Source organism: Oxyura jamaicensis, chromosome 6, assembly GCF_011077185.1.
Source record: "Oxyura jamaicensis isolate SHBP4307 breed ruddy duck chromosome 6, BPBGC_Ojam_1.0, whole genome shotgun sequence".
In the NCBI taxonomy this organism is placed as follows: domain Eukaryota; kingdom Metazoa; phylum Chordata; class Aves; order Anseriformes; family Anatidae; genus Oxyura; species Oxyura jamaicensis.
Genome location: NC_048898.1, coordinates 16,288,496 through 16,309,041, shown reverse-complemented (window position 1 = coordinate 16,309,041; position 20,546 = coordinate 16,288,496). Strand labels below are relative to the sequence as shown.

Sequence of the window (20,546 nt, the reverse complement as noted above, 5' to 3'; positions counted from 1 at the left end):
ACTGGTGATTTTGGCCCACTTGTGGCCCACCGTTGTGTAATGGCATCCAAGTCCATAAATGAAGCTTCCAGAAGTGTCAGGACATCTGTAGCAGCACTCCTGTGGCTAAGCTCCACAGGAGACTTTAAGGAAGTTTAAAATAGCTTAAATAGAGATAGCTATGCTGAAGGTGGTGTCTGAAGATTAGGTTAGAAAAATCCCATCTCAGGAAGAGTGTAGGTCTGTAACCTGAGAGTCTACAGACAATATTGCAAGAGCGAGAACATTATAAAGGGTGTTTGGATAATCCAAATTCTCCAGCGCTTCCTGACATGCCATGCTGCTTTTTCTGCTTGAGCTGTGGAAGGAATTTGCAAACAAGTGCTTTCATGTACCAAAACCAAGATGAAAAGATAACTTCTTCTCACTGTCAAATATATTTACATAGTGATTTGCCAGACTTGCCAACCAGGCCCTGTGTTGGGCGTTAGTTTTGTGAAAGCCCCAGCTCCTGAGATCATTTGTTTATGTGAGGATCTCTGATTTAACACTGGAAAAAAAATCAGAAATGTGGCGCTCCCAAACAGCTGACCACCAGCAGGCAAAAAAACATTAGCACAAAACCACCGGGATGCTGTGTGTACTTGCATGGGGCAGTGCCAGATTTAGGCAGCTGAAATTCCTGGTGTCTGCACCATCTCTGTGTCTGCGGGTCTCCCAGGACCAACCCAAGAGGGAGCAAGAGGCATCATGTACAGCATCCCCGGCGGGAGCACGGCCTGCAAGAGCACAGCAAGTGATGCTCTGCTTGCAGAGGGAGAACCAGCAGTCAGACACATGGAAATGCAGGGCTTGACCCGCTCTTTCTTTCTCCATGGCACAGAGGATTGTGGCCAATACTTTCCTGAACTGTGTCTTCATGGTGGCTGGAGGGCGGCAGACCAGGGTAAAACCTACCAGCAACTGCACAGACATCTCTGCCAGCACGCTTCTGAATTCAGAGTGTTCTCATTTTGCTTCCTTTTCAAAATGACGTGGCCTTTCAAGGAGAAAAGAAGCCACATAACGAGGTTTGTAGGACCCCAGTTCCAGTTCACATCCACAGGTCTCCTGCCGGATGGGTTTTTGGGGCAGCCTTTTCCAGGCAGGGAGCCACCAGCCACTTCAGTGCCAGCTGTGGGGACGGGAAAACGTCCCTGCGCCGGAGCAGGAAGCGGCTCAGCATTTCCTACTGCAACGGCGTCACGGGGAATTATCTGGGAGAACAATGGCCCCTTCCTCCAGCTCGCGCCAGGCCACGCTTGGGGATGCCCGAGCCTGTGAAATACCCTTGGCTGCACCTACCCTGGTGGCATGGCCGGCTGCTTCCCCTGCCACTCATTTCAGATGCTGAATCATGACTGAAGGCCACTTCAGGAACCGCCTGGAGCTCCAGGTTGTGGAACTGGGGGGAGCACAAGGGACTCACTCTTATTTTATGCTACAAATTAAAACAAAACAAAACAAAACAAAACAAAACAAAAAAACAAAAACAAACAAACAAAAAAAAAAAAACAGCACCCAGCTAGTTCACCAGCAGCAGCAGCAGCCCTGCAGGCCCCAGACCAGCGCAGCGAGCTGGCCAAGCCTGCAGCCTCACCAGGCTGCAGAAACGGAGGCTCAGGGCAGACGATGCCAGCACGTGCACCTCGAGAGCCACGCCAAGAGGAAACATGATTAAACGTTTCTCAGTCCAACTGTTTACTCAGCTCGAAGAAAATGGGCCCCTGACCAAACCTCAGCAAAGGAGAGCACTCCAGTCGTGCTCTGGGTGGGGAAGGAGAGCAGAGACCGGCAGCCAAACTGCCCAGCCCCGTCCTTGCCCTTGCAAGGCTGCGCGGGGAATGAAGACCACCTCGTGCCCAGGGAGCACATCAGCCAAACGCAGCAACACCTCTGCAGAGGACGTCTTCACGGCAAGCTTCAGCTGATGCTGAATCCCACCAGCTGCAGCTGCAAGGAGAAATGCCTTCATTTTCATCTCTCCTTCTGTTATCGTTTGGGGCTTTTTGAGCTATGGAAAAAATCTTCTGCAATGCTTTGAAATCTGATTAGAAATTAGGAAAGCTCTGGGGCTTTGTTATTGTAGAGGGGTAAAACAACAAGGCTGGCTTCCCACATCCTCTCCCTCTGAGTCCCCAAAGCATTCCAGATCCATGCGGTAACGCCTTTTAACCGAAAACAGTGGGTCACCATACTTTGTTACTTTATATACCTATTGCTTCATACATTGCCCACGCATGCATGGCCTTATCAAAGGCCAGGCCAGCCACACACCCAGTTTCTATAGCCCCAGCCTTCTCAGTATCCAAGGAGATAAAATACACAAGGCGGAAACAATGACATCATTCGGCAAGGACGGGGATGGGGATGGGGACTGGGACGGGCCAGGCACTCTCTCAAGAAGCCTCGGGAGGACAGAAGCAGCTGTCTGTTCCTGCCATCCCACAAGTACCATGATTCACCTCCAGAACTCCCCTGGCTACATGTCTGGACATTATTTCTCTCTCTCTCTTTTTTTTTTTTTTTAAAAACAAGTATTCTTGAGTTTAAAAGCCCGTGTCTTTTGCGGTTAACGAAAGGCGGTGTCAAACCGAGAGCTTTCAGCTTTTTTTGGAGACAGTCCTGGTGTTGACCACCCTCAAAACTGGTCTTTCTCAGCTCACTTCCTACATGAGCTCACCCAGAGCAAACAGAGACCTCGGCCCCATTGACCTCAGTGTCGTACAAACACAGGAAAAAGACAAATCTTCTCCCAGAGAGCCTGAATCTGGCACAGCCTGAGGTATGACAAGTTTTATGGTTCATTTTACCAATGGGCAACACAGCCACGCACAGCAGCCTGTGGCTCTGGAGTTTAACGCCCAGTCCAGGTTACCAGAGCGTGGTAGTTCCAAGTTATCCTCATCTCTGGTCAGTGCCACAAGAACTGAAATCACCTTAGTCACCAGAGTAAGTTGTTCTCCCTCACTTCAACCGCTTTTATCAAAAAAAGTTAAGCAGAAGGTACAGGCAGACATTATTTTAATCTTTCCCACCACAGTGAGGAAAAGCTCTTGATGGGAAAATGACACTGAGTGATTGCCCTCATGATGTGGGTGAGAAGTGCAAGTGAAATAATTGAGTAAATATACGAAGAAGTCTCCGTCATTTCCTTCCCCTGATGTTGCCATAGCCACATCCAAAACAAAGCTTGTTCAGCCCCTGAGCCATCACTACTGACAGGCTGCTGCACCTTTTGATGAAATGTGATTTTGTCATCACTCTTGCCTTGGTTTAAATTAATTTAGAAGGATAAAGATAATGGTAATGAAACAATAATAAGGCTGTAGCTCTTTCATTTGCAAAGATCAGCACAGACAATGAAGTCAGTCATAGGATTCAGGACTTTGGGGAATGCATGGGAGGTTGTGGAATGTCTTTTTTTTTTTTTTTTTTTTTTTCCAAAGACACTTAAAAGTATCTTGAAGTTGCATTCCAAGTAAGGGAAAATACTTCCACAGACAGATGCAGCATTTCACCAAGTATCAGCCTCCAACAGTACTACAGCAGTAAACAAAAAGCCTATTTCAAATAGTAAAATGTGTGGAAGCAGAGATCTTAATGTCTATTTAGTCACAAAATAAAGTTTAATTTCTTTAGCAAGATCATTTGTTATTTAACTGCACAAATAAAGATCAAGTTATTTAACTGCACAAATAAAATGGGAAGAGGAAAAGAAGGTGGACTAGTACTGTGAGAAGTTCCAGTTCAGATGGTGAATTTTGGGAGCAACATCAAACAGAACCTCATTTTAAGAAAGGGGGGAATTTATTTGAATAATTGCAGCCCATTCTCTTCAGCAAACACTTTAAAGCTTTTCTTTTCTTTTCTTTTTTTTTTTTTTTAGTCTGAAGTAACTCTATTTACATATATGATGGTGTTTCTGCATGCAAAAGGCTGTGCACGAAAACTATGAGAAACATCTTCAGAGGACTCTGGATCAGGCCATAAATGAACTACTTGGACTTAGTATGTCTTATTTTTTTTGGTAAGTGAATTAATAAGTGTTCTGTGTAAGGCAGCTGCCAAGGAAAGCACATGGACTGTTTTCACTGGCGAGGCAGCTAGAAAAAAAATGAAACAGCTCAGACAGCGCTGCCTTCGAAGAGTCAGATCCACTCACAACTTCTACCAGTTCTGTTGGGAAATGAGATCAGCACCTTTGTGGGGAAATTCCTACCCATCTGCCACGCTGGTATATAGGCACAGCACCTTCTGCACGCTTCTGCTGCTTTGCAGCAAGCCTGGCTGAGGGCTCTGGGCATGCTGCAAAGATGCAGCCCCAGAGAAATGCGGCCAAGGGCTCACCACGGATCTGGCAGAAGTCAGCATGCTGTGCTGACATCATGCTGCGAGCAGACAGCCCTCACCACTAAGCCTTCCTTGCTGCAGTCAGCTACTGAAAAAGGAAACGGGTGCATGTTAAAAAAAAAAAAAAAAAAAAAAAAAGCACACCTTAACACTCGATGGTGTTTATGCCACTTTCCCTTGGCACAGCAGACTAGGATGTTCAGGCACTGTGGAGCAGGAAGGGTAAATGGCAGCTTGTGGTTTGGAGACATGAGCCATACAGCTCACACTGCTAAATTCCTCTGCTCCAGCCCACGACCACGTGAAGGAAAGCCCCACGCTCCACGCACCAGCAAGAACCACTCACATAGGCCACCACAAATGACTTAATTGGCTTTGTTTTCAAAATAAAGGGAAGAAGAAAGGCAAGAGTTCTGTGGGAGCTTGACTGTTGCTTTTACACTAGGAAATAAAGCTCTCCTAGTATCAGCCATAATGAGGGCTCTTCAGGCAACAGGTGGCTCCTAGTGCCAGATTAAAACAAGGGTCACTGCTTAGACACAAGGTTTGCAACAGGAACCTTGCCACAGTTGTTGCCACGGTTGGTTTCTCGCCAAATTCTCCACTGAAGTCAGTTAAGGGTGGGTATCATAGATCCAGCTGTACCACTTACAAGCTGGGAGCATCAGGGTATCTATATAACAGCCAGAGCCAGAAGCAGGGGTAGAGCTAAGGCTAGGGTTTAGCGGGAATGCACTCTGCAGCCAGGGCTATTGATGAATCCTGCACAGTCTGATCTTTGTGATGCCCTTTACTCGGACTTCAGGAAGCAAAGCATGACTTGTAAGTTAAAGACGAGTTAAGATTAATTCCTCACACCCTTGCTTCTTCCTGAGCTGCAGCAGGCTCCCCCAGACAGTCAAGGGCTGACTCAATGCAAACAGCACTCTGAAGTGCCCCCAAGGACAGCTGACTAAAGGAGAACTATTGATTAGGGTGAAAAATGCCAGAGCAAATGAGAGTTAAACTAAGAGGTGATATCAGGTGGTTAAAATAGCCTATGTGTAATGTTTGACCAGTGGCAGATGTCTGTCCAGTGACCTAGGCTGGACTGGGGGAAAAGGGGTGGTGGTGTGGTGGCTGGTAGCAGGGGGGCTGCAGCAGCAGGTGCCTTGCTGCAGATAACTCAGCTTCATGAGCCAAGTTGAGTTCCTCCTGGCATGAGGAATGCCTCCCCATGTTTAATTCCAGGGTGGGAGAAAGGGTGAACGTTTAGCTAAATCCTGGTTGATGCCTGGGTTAGTGTTTTGGTCCCCAAGGTGAGGTCTCCTGCTGAATCCTCTCCTGCTAAGAAGCTCACCTCGGGCTGGCGGGGTCTAAGCAGGGACTTCCACTGCCTCCTCCAGTACTCAGGGTCCCATCCAGCCCCGTGCTGCAGTCAGGACCTGCACAAAGCTGTAGGAGAGGATGCTTTTACAGGGCTTTATCTTACTCAGCTCTGCTGAGCACATTGAAATGAAAAGAGGGCTTATCAGGTTGTTTGCCTAGGTTTAGTTTTTTGTGCTACAACTCTTATCTCTGTTCATACCCAGGCATCAGGAGGTTTCTACATCTAGTTCTTCCTGATTTCTGCCAACATTGATCCAAGGATCACCCAGGAGAAGCAGGGCTGCATTGCATATACATACTCAAAGCCATTGAAGGCTCTCACTCTGATTTCTACAGGTCAAGGTGAAGTTTCTGCTTCAGCTGACAACAGGCACAGACACTGTGGCTGGACCACCTCTTCCTTTGCCCTGCAGTGCTGCTTGAGTTGCACTTCAGAAGCATGAATTTACTCTGTATGTTGGAGTTTGGAGCCTTTCAACACTGAGTGCTGAAGAAACTCACTGCTGGTTCTATTCAAAATAGAGCGCTTCAGGGACATTTAGTGAGCAGTGAAATCATGCCATAAAGCAGCTGCACGGTCAGATTCAGCAGCCAACACTGGGTTTTACAAAGCACCAAGACAAACTCTGTTGTGTTCCAAGATGAAGTGTCAGCAGGGCACTGAGTTACCTTTGCCTTTTATAAGAGCACAAGATGAGGTTATTTTCAAAGACTGTGGATTATTCACCTTTCCCAAAATGTGCTGTTTAAACAACAGCCCTCTGTAGCCTTGCAGGGGAGCCTCTGCCACACTCTTTCGGCAAGAGTTGGCCCCACAGTCTTGAGGTTTGCAGCAGAGCATCTTCAGAGCAGAAGACACAGAGCAGATCCCAGCTCAACAGTGTCAAAGGCAGGTGTAACTGCACGGCCCCAGCCGAACCTAAGTCCAATCAGCTCAGTCTCACACTGTGCCTTGGCTAAGTCATGAAATTCCTACAGAATGCAGCACCACACTCTTAAGCCAAGCAACACACAACAGCAGCTTGGCGTGAAAGGGAGCATGGATCAATCCCAGTCCAAGGTCTGGGCTGGGCACTGCTGCACACGTGCTACTTTAGGTTCTGGTCCTTTCCATCCCAGACATATTAGCACTTAATTAATTGCAGAGTCAAACTATTTTTCTCTTTACTCATTTTGCTAGAAAGACTCACAGGGGAAATGTGCTAGGGCTAGAATCCAAGTCACTACCCCAGTGAAATCCAGAGCAATGCCTTTGATTTTAGCACAGCTGTAGATTTCTGCAGTGTAATCTTCCGAGCCTAGCCCAGGCAATGCCATTGCACAGGCCACGGTTATTACTACCCTTACTTGACAGAGGCAGCAGACCGATGAAGCAAGGCTACCAACAGTTTACAGAACCAATCTCCTAGAAAGGAGTTGCAAGATCTGCCACACAGATAAAAATATAAAAGGCTGATATATTTATCTTCCGCTTTTTCCAGGGATAGACTGCTGATAAGAGTCTACTAGTAAGAGGAAAAAAAAGAGAAGCAAAACCAGAAAACATTGCAAATCACTCTCCTCTCCTCTCGAGACTTTTCTTATCTATGAAAATCAACAGGCTTCGCAACGGTAGTGATGATTTATTGAGCCACACCTCCACAGTGCCTTCTGTGTGCCCTGTGACAGGTGTGAGCATGCACATAGCAGAAAACACCACCTCTGGCCCAAGCAGCTTACCTGCGACGAGGTATCCAACTAGCTCTGACCATGTCTGTCTGTCTGTCTCTGCAGGTTTCCAAGGGAGGTAAGGGGCACGTGCTGTCCCCAGTGTGACCAGTGGAGTGACACATGCTTGACTCCTTGGAGGATCAGGCCAGAAACTGCTCCAAAGCAAGGAGTAAGCAGGAACAGGAAGATGCAGATACTGTTACTTACCTGGGGCTGGGAGGCCAGATTCATCTTATAAGGATGTGTCTTCCCCTCTTCATTTACAAGCGGTGACCAGACTTTTGATTCCGTCCTGCAACACATGAATTTTCAATAGTTAACCTACTTCCATCACAGAGCAACATTAATGCTATTAAAGGATTTGAAGTTCATCAGCTAAAAACATCTCCCCCAGAATTTGTATACAGCGCTATCCATACTAGAGGGAATCCATACTAGAGCCTCATTCTAGGTACATAATTCGGATGACTCAGTAATGCTGTAAGAGGTCCCTGGAGCAAGACAGTCAGTAGTGACTGTCCTGGCTCGTCCTTTGGGAGCCCACTGGCAACACAAAAGCATGGGCTCCAGCCCAGACAGTAGAGCTGGGAGTCACCCAACAGCAGAAGCTGGAAATACCCCTGGGATGCAGATCCTTTAACTAAGTGGGACAATTCACAATTACTGTGTGTTTCAGCTTTTATGGGTAGCAGGGAAATGGAATGATTCTTGTCTGTATTGAATATACAGGGAACATTTTGTTCTTGAAGTTGAGCTGCCGGAAATGTTTCTTGGTTTGGGTCTCCAGAATTTTCTTATTTATGCAGTGGTATCCATGCAGAGCAAACAGAAACGTTTGGGAGTTATGAAAAAATGGGTCCAAGTCTGCAGTGGGACTAAGAACTGAGACGACATAATGTGTCCAAGGGAAAGTCTGCATAACCTTTGCTGACCCAATTACTCACAGCAGCCTGAAACACAAATCAAGATCTGTGACCAAATCCAATCACTTCCACCATCATCATTCTGGAGTTTTGCTATGCCCCAAAGAACAGCAGACAAGCAAGCAGTGAGGGAGAATTAAGAATTAAGCTTAGATTTGCTTAAGATACTTTATGGGAAACACATGCTACCTAAGTTTCTCAGACATACAGAGAGCAGCTAGCATAAAGGAGGGACCAAATAGTGCTACTTTGCAAACTTTTTAATAGTAGGGAATGAGTTGTTGTAGAATTGCTGAATGAAACCCATTGTTCAATGCTACACATCGCACAATGCAGCAACTAGAGAGCTGATAAACTCCTAGGATTAATTTTGAAAGTCATGTCCTGTTTTGACAGGAGGTCCTGCAACTTTGTGACTCTGCAACTGCAGATAGATGTTCTTCCCAGATATCTGTGGGGCCAAGGCCAGCTACAGTTCAAGTTCTTAGTTAGCAAAACAGGAATGTTTCCACTGAGAATTAACTGGACAACTGGAAAGATACTTTAAACAGAAAAGTCTTATAAAACTGACAGGGGTAGAGAAACAGGGTGTAAAGCTACCCACAATAAATTCAATCTCGTCTACCCCATTTCTCTAAAAGCCCTCCAATGTCAGTACATTTTTAAACAAAAACAAGCAAAAAAGCCTAACTGTGATACACGTGTATACTCCAGACACTTACTGCATAAACAGTATTTTAATGCTTAACATCCAGAGGGCAGCTCAGTGGGAGGAGATGGGAGCCAACACTCTTACTCTTAGAGGAGAATTTTTATAGGACATTTATTTACCTGTTACTGCAGCTATTGCACTCTGGACTTTACACAGCAGAAGCCTTGACGGAAGCCTGCTGTACTGTACCTGCTGTGCCTCCTTTCTCAGGAAAATTCACAGACACAGGTTACACCTGATAGCATCCTTTATACACCATGAGTCAGGTAGAGCAAACCTTTGGCTCTGGGCTATTGCATCCTGTGGGCACAGCTGCAGTGCCAATAGCCCACAGCCTACTTCACCCAAATCCTGGCAATCCTGTGCTGGAGCACACACGGGCTGACAGCTATGGATGTAAGAGCTGCATGGGGTCAACTCTATGACAATCTGATCATTATCTTGTCCCAACAGCTGCTGTTGCTGGATGCACAACACCCCATGTGAGTGTAAAACAATCATTCCCACCTTACTTCTGACCACCAGTGCTTTAAGTGGCCAGAGGAACCAGCAGCTTTACCCAGATCAGAGCTATCAAGCATAACAAAGTCACAGACACCTCTCGGATGGTTGCTTTTTGCACTTGAAGACTGTATTTGCACAGAGGGGAGCAGCCCATCGACCAGAGCAAAGCCTTACTCTTTGGAAATGCTTGCAGATCACATGTGACTGAGTTTTCACCACTTCTGGAAATACAGGGGGCACAGCAAAGCACATGGAAACCAAATACCCTGCCAGCCAGGCTGCAAGCAAGTGGATGCTGGCTGGAGATGAAAGAGCAGTTCAGAAAGCACTAAACACTTCAGCTGATTTCTAGCATGAGGCATCCCTGGTGCCAATTCTCACTAGCCCTGATCTAAGTATTTTCCAGGCCGTACTCTCTTTTGCAGCAGCTTAGTGTTACCAGATTTCAGAAGCACCAAAAGGCCTTTTTCAGATTGCAGATTTAAGCTCAGAGCAGGCCAGTGTATGGGCACAGAGCAGAAATCTCCTCTCAGGATCCTGGGCTCTCATCCCACTGCCCCTGGCATTGGATGTGGCAGAGCGCGTTGGTCTCCAGCTTTGGGGAGGCACTTTGGGCTAGTTACCACTGCCAATGGGTTTCTGACCAGATTTTTCTCCCTTTTTTAATAGTGAGGCAAAAAGCCCCAGTTTGTTTCCCAGCCTGCTGCCATTCCAGTCTGTCACTGGATATAAATGGAAGCAGCAAGGTCACACCAGGCTTTACTTTCAACTCAGCTTAAAAGTTATCCAAACAGAAAGGTTAAATAGCCCACACGGTTGTCCCTCTAAGGCCAGGAGGAGAAAGCTTCCCTTTGTCTTTACAGCAGCTTTCACAGAGCCCCTCATTTGCTCTCACAACACCCATTTATGGCCCCAGCCTTGCTGTGGATGCACTGCCTGGAGGGGCCAGCATGGTGCGTGTCCTGTCCTACCACACCACCCGTGGAGCTGCGATCCCAGCTCTTGGCCAGGGTCTCCTGCCTCTGCTCCTGCCATCAGCTTCTGCACTTGTACTGAAGCATGGAAGGAAAACGAGAAAAAGCACCCAAATGCTCAGCTATGTCCCACTGCTGGCCCAGAACTTAATTTCTGTAAGGCTGGGAAGTACAGGTACAAGGCATGAGTCGGGTGGAGTGGAGTGGACATCGTGTCTCTGTCATATCTACATATGCTCGTATCATTTATGTGAAGCAGAGAACAGGTGTTAGAGTGGCTAGCTCAAATTCAAATTTATTTTATATCATCATTTCTCCTCTATTTTCCAGCAAAGGTGATTCCAACAGAGAGCGACATTCAAACAGTGAAATGAGAAGACAAAAACATGACAGTCAAACAAGCTCAGGAATAACTGCCAGACAAAATAATAGCAGGCATGCGAATATACAAACTTAATTGTGTTTGCAGATTACACTTCTATTCTGTTTCCTTACCACAGGAGAGAGAGCAACCAAGGCAGGGCCAGGGAGTGAACCATGCATTTGCTGTTCCATCCAGGCAGAAAACAAGACCCAAGATTAGAAAATTTGTCTGAGGTTAGCTTGGATGGGAAGGTACTGTTAGGAAGGAGAGGAAGGAAGCTGCATGCAAGTCAAGGCAAGAATGTGGAGAAGTATTTGTGAAATACAACATTTTTCAAGAAGCTTGGCTCCAACACGGTATAATATAAACATCACAAGAGGCTAGATTTTGCTATCAATGGGGTTTGCGTGCAGGGCTGGGCCATAGCTTCAAGGGAAATTTCATTGCTGGAAAATGAGGGTCTAATTCTGTAGCCAGGAACTGCGTAAGTAAGTTCTGTAGGGCAGAGGCACATTTACATTCCTGTTTCAAACACGGGGATGGACACAACTAATTTACCCAAGTAGCAACTAAAACCCTAAATACTGAAAAGTTTCTTGCACAGCAGAAGGTCTGACAGCTGAAAAATTAGGAAAGGCTTAGGCAATTCCTCTTTCAACAGCCCCCAGGGTTTTAGACAGGCATTTTAACAACTTTAGTGACTAACTACAAGAGCTTTCAGGCTACCAGGAAGGTACCTGTTTACTCAGCCTGTTAGCTACGACAGCTGCAAAGTACGTGCCCTTGGATTTAAACACCAGCAGACTCTTTTAGCAAGCCATCCATTAATGGACAAATTCACTTTGGCAAGCAAAACCGTCTGGAACAGCAATGCTAGTCACAACTTCCTTGAGACAAGAGGCCCCAAATTAATTTCTTATTTTACTTCATACAGCCACTAAAAGCAAAAGGGCAACTCTGGCTTCAGTAGCAGCACCAGAGGAGCACCACGAGCCCTTTCACTGCAATGTGGCGGAGGACAAGGCACACCTGGCTGCTCACACTGCTCCTCCACCAACCAACTGCAGCATTGACAGCTTCTGCCTTCCCAAAGAGGCTGTAACAACACGTCAAAAGCCAGGCTTGACTTGCCAAAATGACTTTGAATGCCCCCGTCAGGGGTAAAAGCTGCTGGCGGACACCTGCGAGGGCTGGGGAGCAGCAGGGCAAGCTGCCAGGGAGGGCGGCCGGTGTGCATGGCCTTATATAGCTGCTGCACAGCACCGGCCCTTCCCAGGGCCACGAGCATTATTAACAAGATGACAGAGCTGGAAAACTCTTGCTGGCAGGGAAGCAAAAAGCAAGCCTAAATGAGTCAACAAACTCTGCGGACTTCCCAGAACGCAGCCTCGAGCCTATTGTGGCTTTGTGCAGCCACAGCTGAACACCGGGGACAAGCAGAGCGAGGACGGGAAGCTTCCCGCAGCGAGGGTGCAGCTGAGCCTACCGAGTAAAACCCAGATGGCTTTTTCTCTTTCTCCCCTGCCCTTCACTCCTTCTCCATAAGCATCCACACACGATCCTTTTTGACAATGCACTTAACATCTGCTGGTAGGACATCTGACTTCTCTGATCTGAGGAGTTTTCAAAGAAAAAAAATGCATAGCTTCATTCCTTGGCATCGCTCTTAGCAGAGTAACAGACTGTTTTGCAAACAAAAAAAAGGTGTATTAATATATCATATGCTGGCAGCAGAGGTGCAGAAGAGCAGCTGGATATTTGAAGAAAAGGACAGTAGGAGCAGAAAAATAAATTATATTTGCAATCCCTTATCACAAACACTCCTCTCCTGTTACCACCCCAGCCTGCCTCCAGACACAAAGGAGGGGCAGGCTCGCTGTAGGAATATTATTTTTTGTTCATCAAACATAAATAAACAGCTTACCTTTGAGATGCTCATGGCTGCTTATGAGCACTGATCCATTACCTGCTTGGTGACTACAGCCATGGGCAAAAAGCCATTTCTTTTAGAGAGAACTTTCACCTGTACTGCAACTGGAATGAGCATTTGTCTACTCTTGTCCATCTGTAGCTACAGCCACAGAACTGTGTGCCAAATTCCTTGTGAGCATTACCAGTGACATCAGTGATGTTGGACCTTTTGGATATCAGGCGAGTTTTGTTTTCGAGCCTTCCTGTCCTGAGTCCTCTCTCCCCAAATTCACTAAGTTTCCAAAGCAAGCTGACAGCATTCTCCAGACTGCCAGACATGTTGCTGCTTACCTCCATCAAAGGAAAATCAGTGGTGCACTTGGGAGGGGGGCAGCCAGGGGCAACACTTTGCTTGACTCTAGACTGTCAGTGCTGAGGTATACACCCTCACTGAAAAAAAGAAGAGGTCTTCCCAAGGACTCAAGATTGAAAACTTGTTTCTTCCTACAAATCCAAGAGGCTCACAACTCTGCCTGTAAACTTCTTGCTTTAGTAATTGGGTGGTTCTGAATTAACTGAAGTGCGGTCTGCTGTAGGTTGGTCTTTCCATGTGTACCAAAGAAACCCACCACACAGAGCTTGACCATACACTGATGAAGATAATAATGGAAATTTTACCTCCTTTTTTTTTGTGAACTATGATTCTAAGAGGGCTCTCTAGCCTGAAACAAAAAGCAAAATGAATGAACAAACAGGCTGAGAAGAGAGCAGCGATCTGCTGGAGATGCAAAGTCCAGCAAGAATTTGGTGTGTGTGCCAACATTGTAAAACAGCCGCTTCCAAGGCAGAAAGCAGGCCTTTCTAGTTCTGTTCACATGTCAGGCAGCAAAGCACCTGGCAGTGCCACTTGGAGAGGCACACTCAGAGAAAACTATTTGTGGCTGGTTTTAAATCCCAGGAAATAAACAGATTTTCACCGATAAATTTGCCCCTTTGGGTGAAAAAAGCAGACCAGGCATGTTTTCTTCTGCTAGAAATTCAATCCATTTTTTAACAGTGACCATGTGTTAGACTAGATTTCCTGCCTACAATCTGATCTGAAATATTTTTGGACTGCTACCATCGTTAAGGAAAATACCGAAACAGGAAACATTGGAATGCTGTTGATATTTGCAATCAAGTACACAGTGCAAACAGCATTTCCTTTACCAGAAGTGTTTAAGTCCTTCTGGTTCTCTACATTTACATTTCTCTTAAATAATCATTAGTGCAGCCAACGATAAGGACATTTTAACCACTCAGCTACCATTAAAAGAGAGGAGGGTTGGATAGATGCTGAGCACACATCAGGTTTGTTTAGGTCTGGGGAAGAGGCCGAAGAACAAGACAAGCATAGCCCCGTACTTCCCCAGAACACTCCCAGCCTACAGTTCCTTGCAGCTTAGGGGCTTTCTGCAGCAGAGATACTACTGTGGTATTTACTAGCCTTTACAGGTTTTATTTCCATGGATTCATCCTGTCTCCTCTTGAACACGTGCATTTTCAGCATTCACAAGGTATGTCCTCACTGTCACAATGGTAGTGTCCCTTTGTGGAAATAAAATTCCCGATGTAAGTTCCAATCCATGTCTGTAAAATTCCTCTTGGCCCGTCCCGGCTGACACCCCAAATGCAGATCTGACAGCATTTTGCACACTTGGCTCTCAGAGAAATCATTTAAAATTAATCAGCTATCAAATTAAAAATCAATAAAGGTTTATGCTTTCACAAGACATCTCTATGATGATGAGTAAAAAGAAGGACTGGAAAATTTCTCCGTCACAGCTGGGCACATTGGCAGCACCAGCTGCAGTGACGCCCAGCCCATGGAGCTGCTGCCGTCAGTCCTGGCCAGCACGGCTGCCTTGCACAAGGGACCAGCTAACAAGCTACGACTGCGGAGCATGGAGACCTGACCCAGGAGCTGGCAGTGTTGAAGCACAAGTGGTATCCTTTTGTTTTCATATGCAACTACCTACAGAGCCACATGGACAAAGAGCTGCAGTTACAGGGGCCCAGAAGGAAACAGCTCAGAGCTTGGGATAAAATATCCTCAACAGACAAAAACCAGGAAAGACAGCATGATGCACATGGCTGTCTTTTGGTGTTAAAGCAGAGCTTTCTCCTCTGAGAAAGCATCCTGCAGTATCATATTCCTGATAGAAACAAATCTCTAGCAGCTATCAGTCTCCAAACAAGTTAGCGATTCCCTAAGCAGAATTTTAGTCCCAAAGAAGGAGGAGGACCAAAGACTTCAAGTTCTCTGGAACTACCTAAAATGGATTTCATAGAGAGCAATGGGCAGTAATATCAGACCCTGGGGTGGATGAGTAGTTAGATCACTGCTTTTTTCACATCCTTGCAGTCTTTGCACTCTCCTTGGCCATTTTGTTAGTGGTACCTGTTGGTCAGTACAACAGCAGGGTCCACCACACTCTTCGTGCTTCCACATTTAAAGATGGGCTTGAGTTTTAAATCAAAGCTCCTGCATGGCTTTACACAGCTGCACGTAAATCTCCCTCTGGGCAGCTTCCACATCCAAGGCTGATAAAACACTCATTGAGTGGCTATAAAACTAACGACTTGATAATGAACATTTGCAAACACATTTTCCAGATTCATGACCGGTAAGAGTGAGCTTGCCCACAGGCTGAAAGAGCCCTGGCCTCCTCTCCTCTCTCCCAGCCAGAAGCACACAGCACTGGATATAGAAGCCGGATATCTGGGGGCAGACAAGAAGCACAGGAAGACTACAGGCTGCCAAGTTAGGGGCGAGCACAAGAAATGCTGGGGCTAACATGCTGCTGTAATGCTCACCACCCATTCACACTGCCCTCCCTCTGCTCGGGTCTTCCCTCTGTGAACTCCCTCAATGAATTGTCAGGCTTGTTTTGGCCAAGGCCCATCACTTCTTCCTGAACTGGGAAATGCCTGCTGAATTGCTGCCCTTGTGCAAGCTACAGAAAGAGTCCCCTTTCTCCCAGGAGAGCCGCAAAACAACTGAGCTACTGCGTCACTTAGGGCATGCTTTTGTGCTTCCCCGGCCTTGAAGCTGGTACCTGTGGCTGCAATTCAGGTAAATCCCCTGCACCCCTGAAACGCCAGGCCCCAGTACTTTTAAGAAGCTGGATCAAGAGACTCCAAAAATGCACAATCTTTCTGAATCTGTGAGTGGCAAAACCTAGATAACTAATGGCTTGGACAGCACACAGCCATGTATTTTAACTGCTAAATTCATGCAACAGGAAGAAAGGTCATCTCTGGTCACACCTCCTCTGCTATGAGTGAGGTTTTTGTGAGACCTATCTTGGATTTCTTGCTGTCAGAAGGCACAGAACAGGCTGGCAGACTCTGCCACAAATTATCAGCCAATTTCTCACAGGGAATATTATTTTCATAAGGGCAAAGTACAGCAAATGCAAGCAGCACTAGGATTCAAGGCTGAAATGCAGTTCCCCCTTGCAATTCAGTGCCTGGCCAGACAAAGCACTAAGAGGTCAAATTAAACAAACCATCCAGAGAGGTCAAACCAAAACACAGCTACTGTCCACTCCACCTCCCTCCTAGTCCCCATCCCCAGTCTCGCCAGGCGACCTACCTGCTGACCGTCAGGGTTAGCTCGTCTGCGCAGCCCTTGATTTTGTTCTGCGCCTCGAGGTGCGTCATGTTATCTGTGTTCACTCCATCAATGGCTATGATCTGGTCGCCTATACACAAGTTGGCTGTTGCAGCTTTGCTACCTGGAGTCACCTGCAAGAAGACAAAAGGAGTGAATGGGCTGTCCAGGGAGCCGCTTTCTGAGAGACATCTGAAAAGCAGCTGCAGCGCTCAGGGCTTCGCTTGATAGTACCTGGAAGCAAGGAGATGAAAACTAATGAAAGCAAATCTCAGCAGAAATCTATATGGATACTGGTCTCTTAGGTAACTAACTCTATTAAAGTTAGGATTGGGATTCTGTTTTGGCACCCACAGATGGATTTAATGGGGAGGAGACAGGTAAATGACAAACATTGAATTTTCATTTGAGGCAATGGGCTTTGTAACAGAGAGCAACAACACAGATAGCAACTCTGCTCTTTGCTGGACAGAGAATTGCTCTCCAAAGCAGAGGGTGCTGAGAACAGCAAGGTAGCCCAAGCCTCTAAGAAAAGAGATGCCAGAAAAGAGAGAGAGAATTGGAGTCAATGCTCCTCATAAACACCTTCATCTGCATCACAATCTCATTTGATTCCTTCCTTGGGAAAAAGGTTTGGGCACAAGATTTTGGATTGCCTCTTTAATAAGCTGGTTCAGCCCAGGGACAGGTGGAGGAGACTCACTGACAACAGTGTGATCAATTCCAAAGCAGTGCTTGATCTAACAAGCAGATGGGGAGGCAGAAAGGCATCACAAACCTCATCTTAAAAACACAGTCTGACAGTACTATCTGAAAAATTGGCAGCGTGATCCCCAGCCTCCCAGTCTGACCTCACCTTGATACATTCTGCCATATTACACCTCCCTTTCCTCTTCGTGCACACTTTGCTTCCCAGATATACCATGGCACTGCTAAAGAGCTGCTGCGCTCTGCCTGAGAAATGAGGGATGGGAAGGAGCTCAGGGTAATCTGCTGAGATCCCAGACAGAAGACATGATGCAGCAATGCCACCGGTATGGTACTCCTTGTGAAAAAGAAAAGATCCTAGCTAAAACTTGGCATTTTCCAGCTAGTCAGCTGAACACCTCATTCACTTTTCTCTGCTTCTGCAAAAGAGGTGTCCTCTTAACAACCAAGACCTCTTTGGGGAAAAATTATTGCCAGGGTTGAAGGTGAAGAATGCCACATTTGCTGGTGGCTTTGCAATCACTATGTAAGATTTTGTGCAGTGTTAATGACTTTGTGGGAGGAGCATCATGATTAATGTGGGCTTTCATCAATTATTTAACAGGCAGAGGAAATGAGAAGGGTTTCCACCCTTCTCCAACTAAAACATGCCTTGCAGCTGGGACACACCTCATTTATGAGTCCGTTGCAACTGGTATTCGTTCTACACATTCGTGCTAGGTTTCAGCATGCTGAAAAGCAGCTGAGCAAACCCAGCAGGACTGTCAGGCATAAATAAACACTGTTCAGAAGATTTAGAGTGCTCCTAACATGGGACAGGATGGCAAACCATTCCCCCTAGGGAAATGTTCTCTTCCTAGAGGTGTCACACATTAGCTGCAATCACTGCTTTCCCTGGGCCAAAAACGGCACATCCCCTCACAGCTGCAGTGGGATATTTTCCCGAACCAGAAGGAAGATGACAAGATGCTTTTTTTTTTTTTTTTTTTTTTTTTTTTTTTTTTTTTCTTTTTTACCTCTCTGCTAAGTCACTAATTTATGGAAAAGGGAAGGTCACAGATGTGTATCAAGGATATCCAACTTGGCTAAAGTGCTCAACATTAACCCGAGGACCTTCAGAGGGGTCAATGAACAGTGCCTGTCTACCTGCTCACCGCTAGTAATGCTGTAAGCAGGCTGTGAACAGAGGAAGTGCTAATGAAAAGCCCAGACAAGGCACCAGGTGGATATAGAAAATCTGAGGCCCCCAGTCCCACAGGATTTGGGACCTGCTGCTCCAAAAGCCATGAGACAGATCCCTGAAGACGTCATTACAGCAGAGAGACCTTGCAGGAGACACACTGTGGGTCCTACCCTGGTCTCTGGGCCTTTACCTAGTCCCTTCTCGGTACCTTTATTTCCTCCACTGCCCGAGATGGGAGAGGGGCACATTACTCAACCCCGTGAAGAGTGCTGAGCTCAGCACACAATTACCGTGATTGATTTTCAATCAGACAAGACTGCTAAGTGGTCAAGAATAACGCTGGATTAGCACCACCACTGGCACGCTGCTGGAGGCTCAGCCATATAGCTTGTATTTAAAGACTGACAGCCTATGCAACATTTGGCAGGCTGCTAGAAACAATCCTGTACCACAAGGAGCAGCTGAGCCAGAGCTGCCAGAGACACTGATACTGAAGCCTCCTGGAGAAACCCCAAGAGCCACCATGATGAGAGAGTGGCACCCACAGAAACATCTCAGTGCTTTGCCTGGGCTTGTGGTTCCTGTTCTGTGTCCACTTCAGAGGAATTTGAAATTTGAGTGCTGTTCTCCATCAGATAAGAGCTGGTGATTATACACATTAGGTACCCTGCAAACCTCTCCCCTAAGGGGAAGCCACAAGGATGCACAGTAATGAAGAAGATAAGCAAACTTGCCAAAAGGAAACTTGCTTAAACACCCAGCTCAAGTTCTTGAAATAACTTGCCCTGAAATGTAACCTTCCACAAACCATTTCCCTGCAACATCCAGCTCATGCTCTCTGCCAGGACTGCTCATAGCAAACGTGCCTGCACAAGAGCCCAGCACCACAGAGAACCCATCCCCCAGCCTTTTAGCATGATTAATAACTACTAATGATGCTCCCTCTCCGTTGCAGTATGGTCTGGGCTCATCTCAGTGCTGCTTTTGAGAGTTGCTCGCCTGCCAGTTAGAGTCAAGATAGCAGAAAGCACTTCTGTTATTAAACAAGTACCTTTTTCTGCCTTTATTTGCATGGTGTCCCTCCCTGGTCCATGGCAGGGTGGCTGCAGGCAGGGTGCTCAGAGCACTGGCCAGCTTGCACAACCCAATAAGGACTCCAAAAACGAACAGCTTACATGCTCACAAGCATCCCATCAATGTTGCACTGACCAAACCTGCTTTGCACCTTTCAGACCACCTAAAGCTCTGCACCAGCCTCTCCCCCTTCTCCCTTCTCGACTGACACCAGAGCAGCAGCCTTGGGGAACAGAGGGGATGGCAGCACAGCCACCGCACACACAGTGGGATGCAGCTGCACCTCTGCGTGGGAGGGCGAGGAGGCCTGAAAGATGCTGCGAGGAGCAAAACCTGCAAGCACGACTTCACACAAGTTACGTCTTGTGCAAAGGCTGAGCCTCTTGCCTCCTTAAAAACTGCTCCCAGCTGGCTTCCGCACTGGGTCCGGCAGCCTCTGGCAGAGGGGACGTGCGGCACCACAGGCCCTCAGGACACTACGGTCGGATGAATAAAGCTCTGCACATCCTGTAACATCATGCCCTGAGGCTTCCTTTGGAAACAAGCCATGTCCTACCTCCTGGTGCCTGCTCCAGTGCAATTGTGTAAGACTTTGCCATTAGGTCATCTCACTGTTGAGCAGACTGTGCTGAGACACGTTGGCAGTACTCAGATATTGTACCTGAAATGGGTCCCAGAGCACAACTGTTTTTTAGGTGTTGCCATGGAAACATCAATGATGCTGTCTGGCCGGTGTAGGTATCTGGCCTGGGTTCATCCATGCAAGTGAAGCTGTCTCATGTCAAGCATTTGCCACAAGAAATGCCAGTTGTGACATGAGAACAGGCCCAGCTTGCAGGTCCAGCAACTGGACCAGGAGCAACTCCAACCTCCACAGACCCACCTCTGGAGGTGAGGAGGGTGTGTGGCTGGAGATGTGACAGGCCGTATCTTCCTGTCCCACATAACCTGGATTACCACCACAATAATCTAGTCACCTACAACCAGGCCACCCAGCCAGGCCCCTGACACCAGCTCCGTAAAACTAAGAACCAGCTCAGACTTAGTTGCCAGCATACAGAAGCCCCATCATCCATGGGCTTGATTATG

General features: G+C 46.9%; 1 protein-coding gene across 1 annotated transcript in view; it reads right to left on the bottom strand.

Moving 5' to 3' along the window:
- Positions 1 to 20,546, bottom strand: part of PDLIM1 (PDZ and LIM domain 1) — a 39,899-nt gene that overhangs the window by 13,519 nt on the left and 5,834 nt on the right. Inside the window, exons 2-3 of the mRNA XM_035330567.1 lie at positions 16,475 to 16,626; positions 7,657 to 7,741 (exon numbers count right to left, since the gene is read on the bottom strand). Coding sequence (XP_035186458.1) covers positions 7,657 to 7,741; positions 16,475 to 16,626 — 237 coding nt within the window. The remainder of the gene's footprint in view (positions 1 to 7,656; positions 7,742 to 16,474; positions 16,627 to 20,546) is intronic.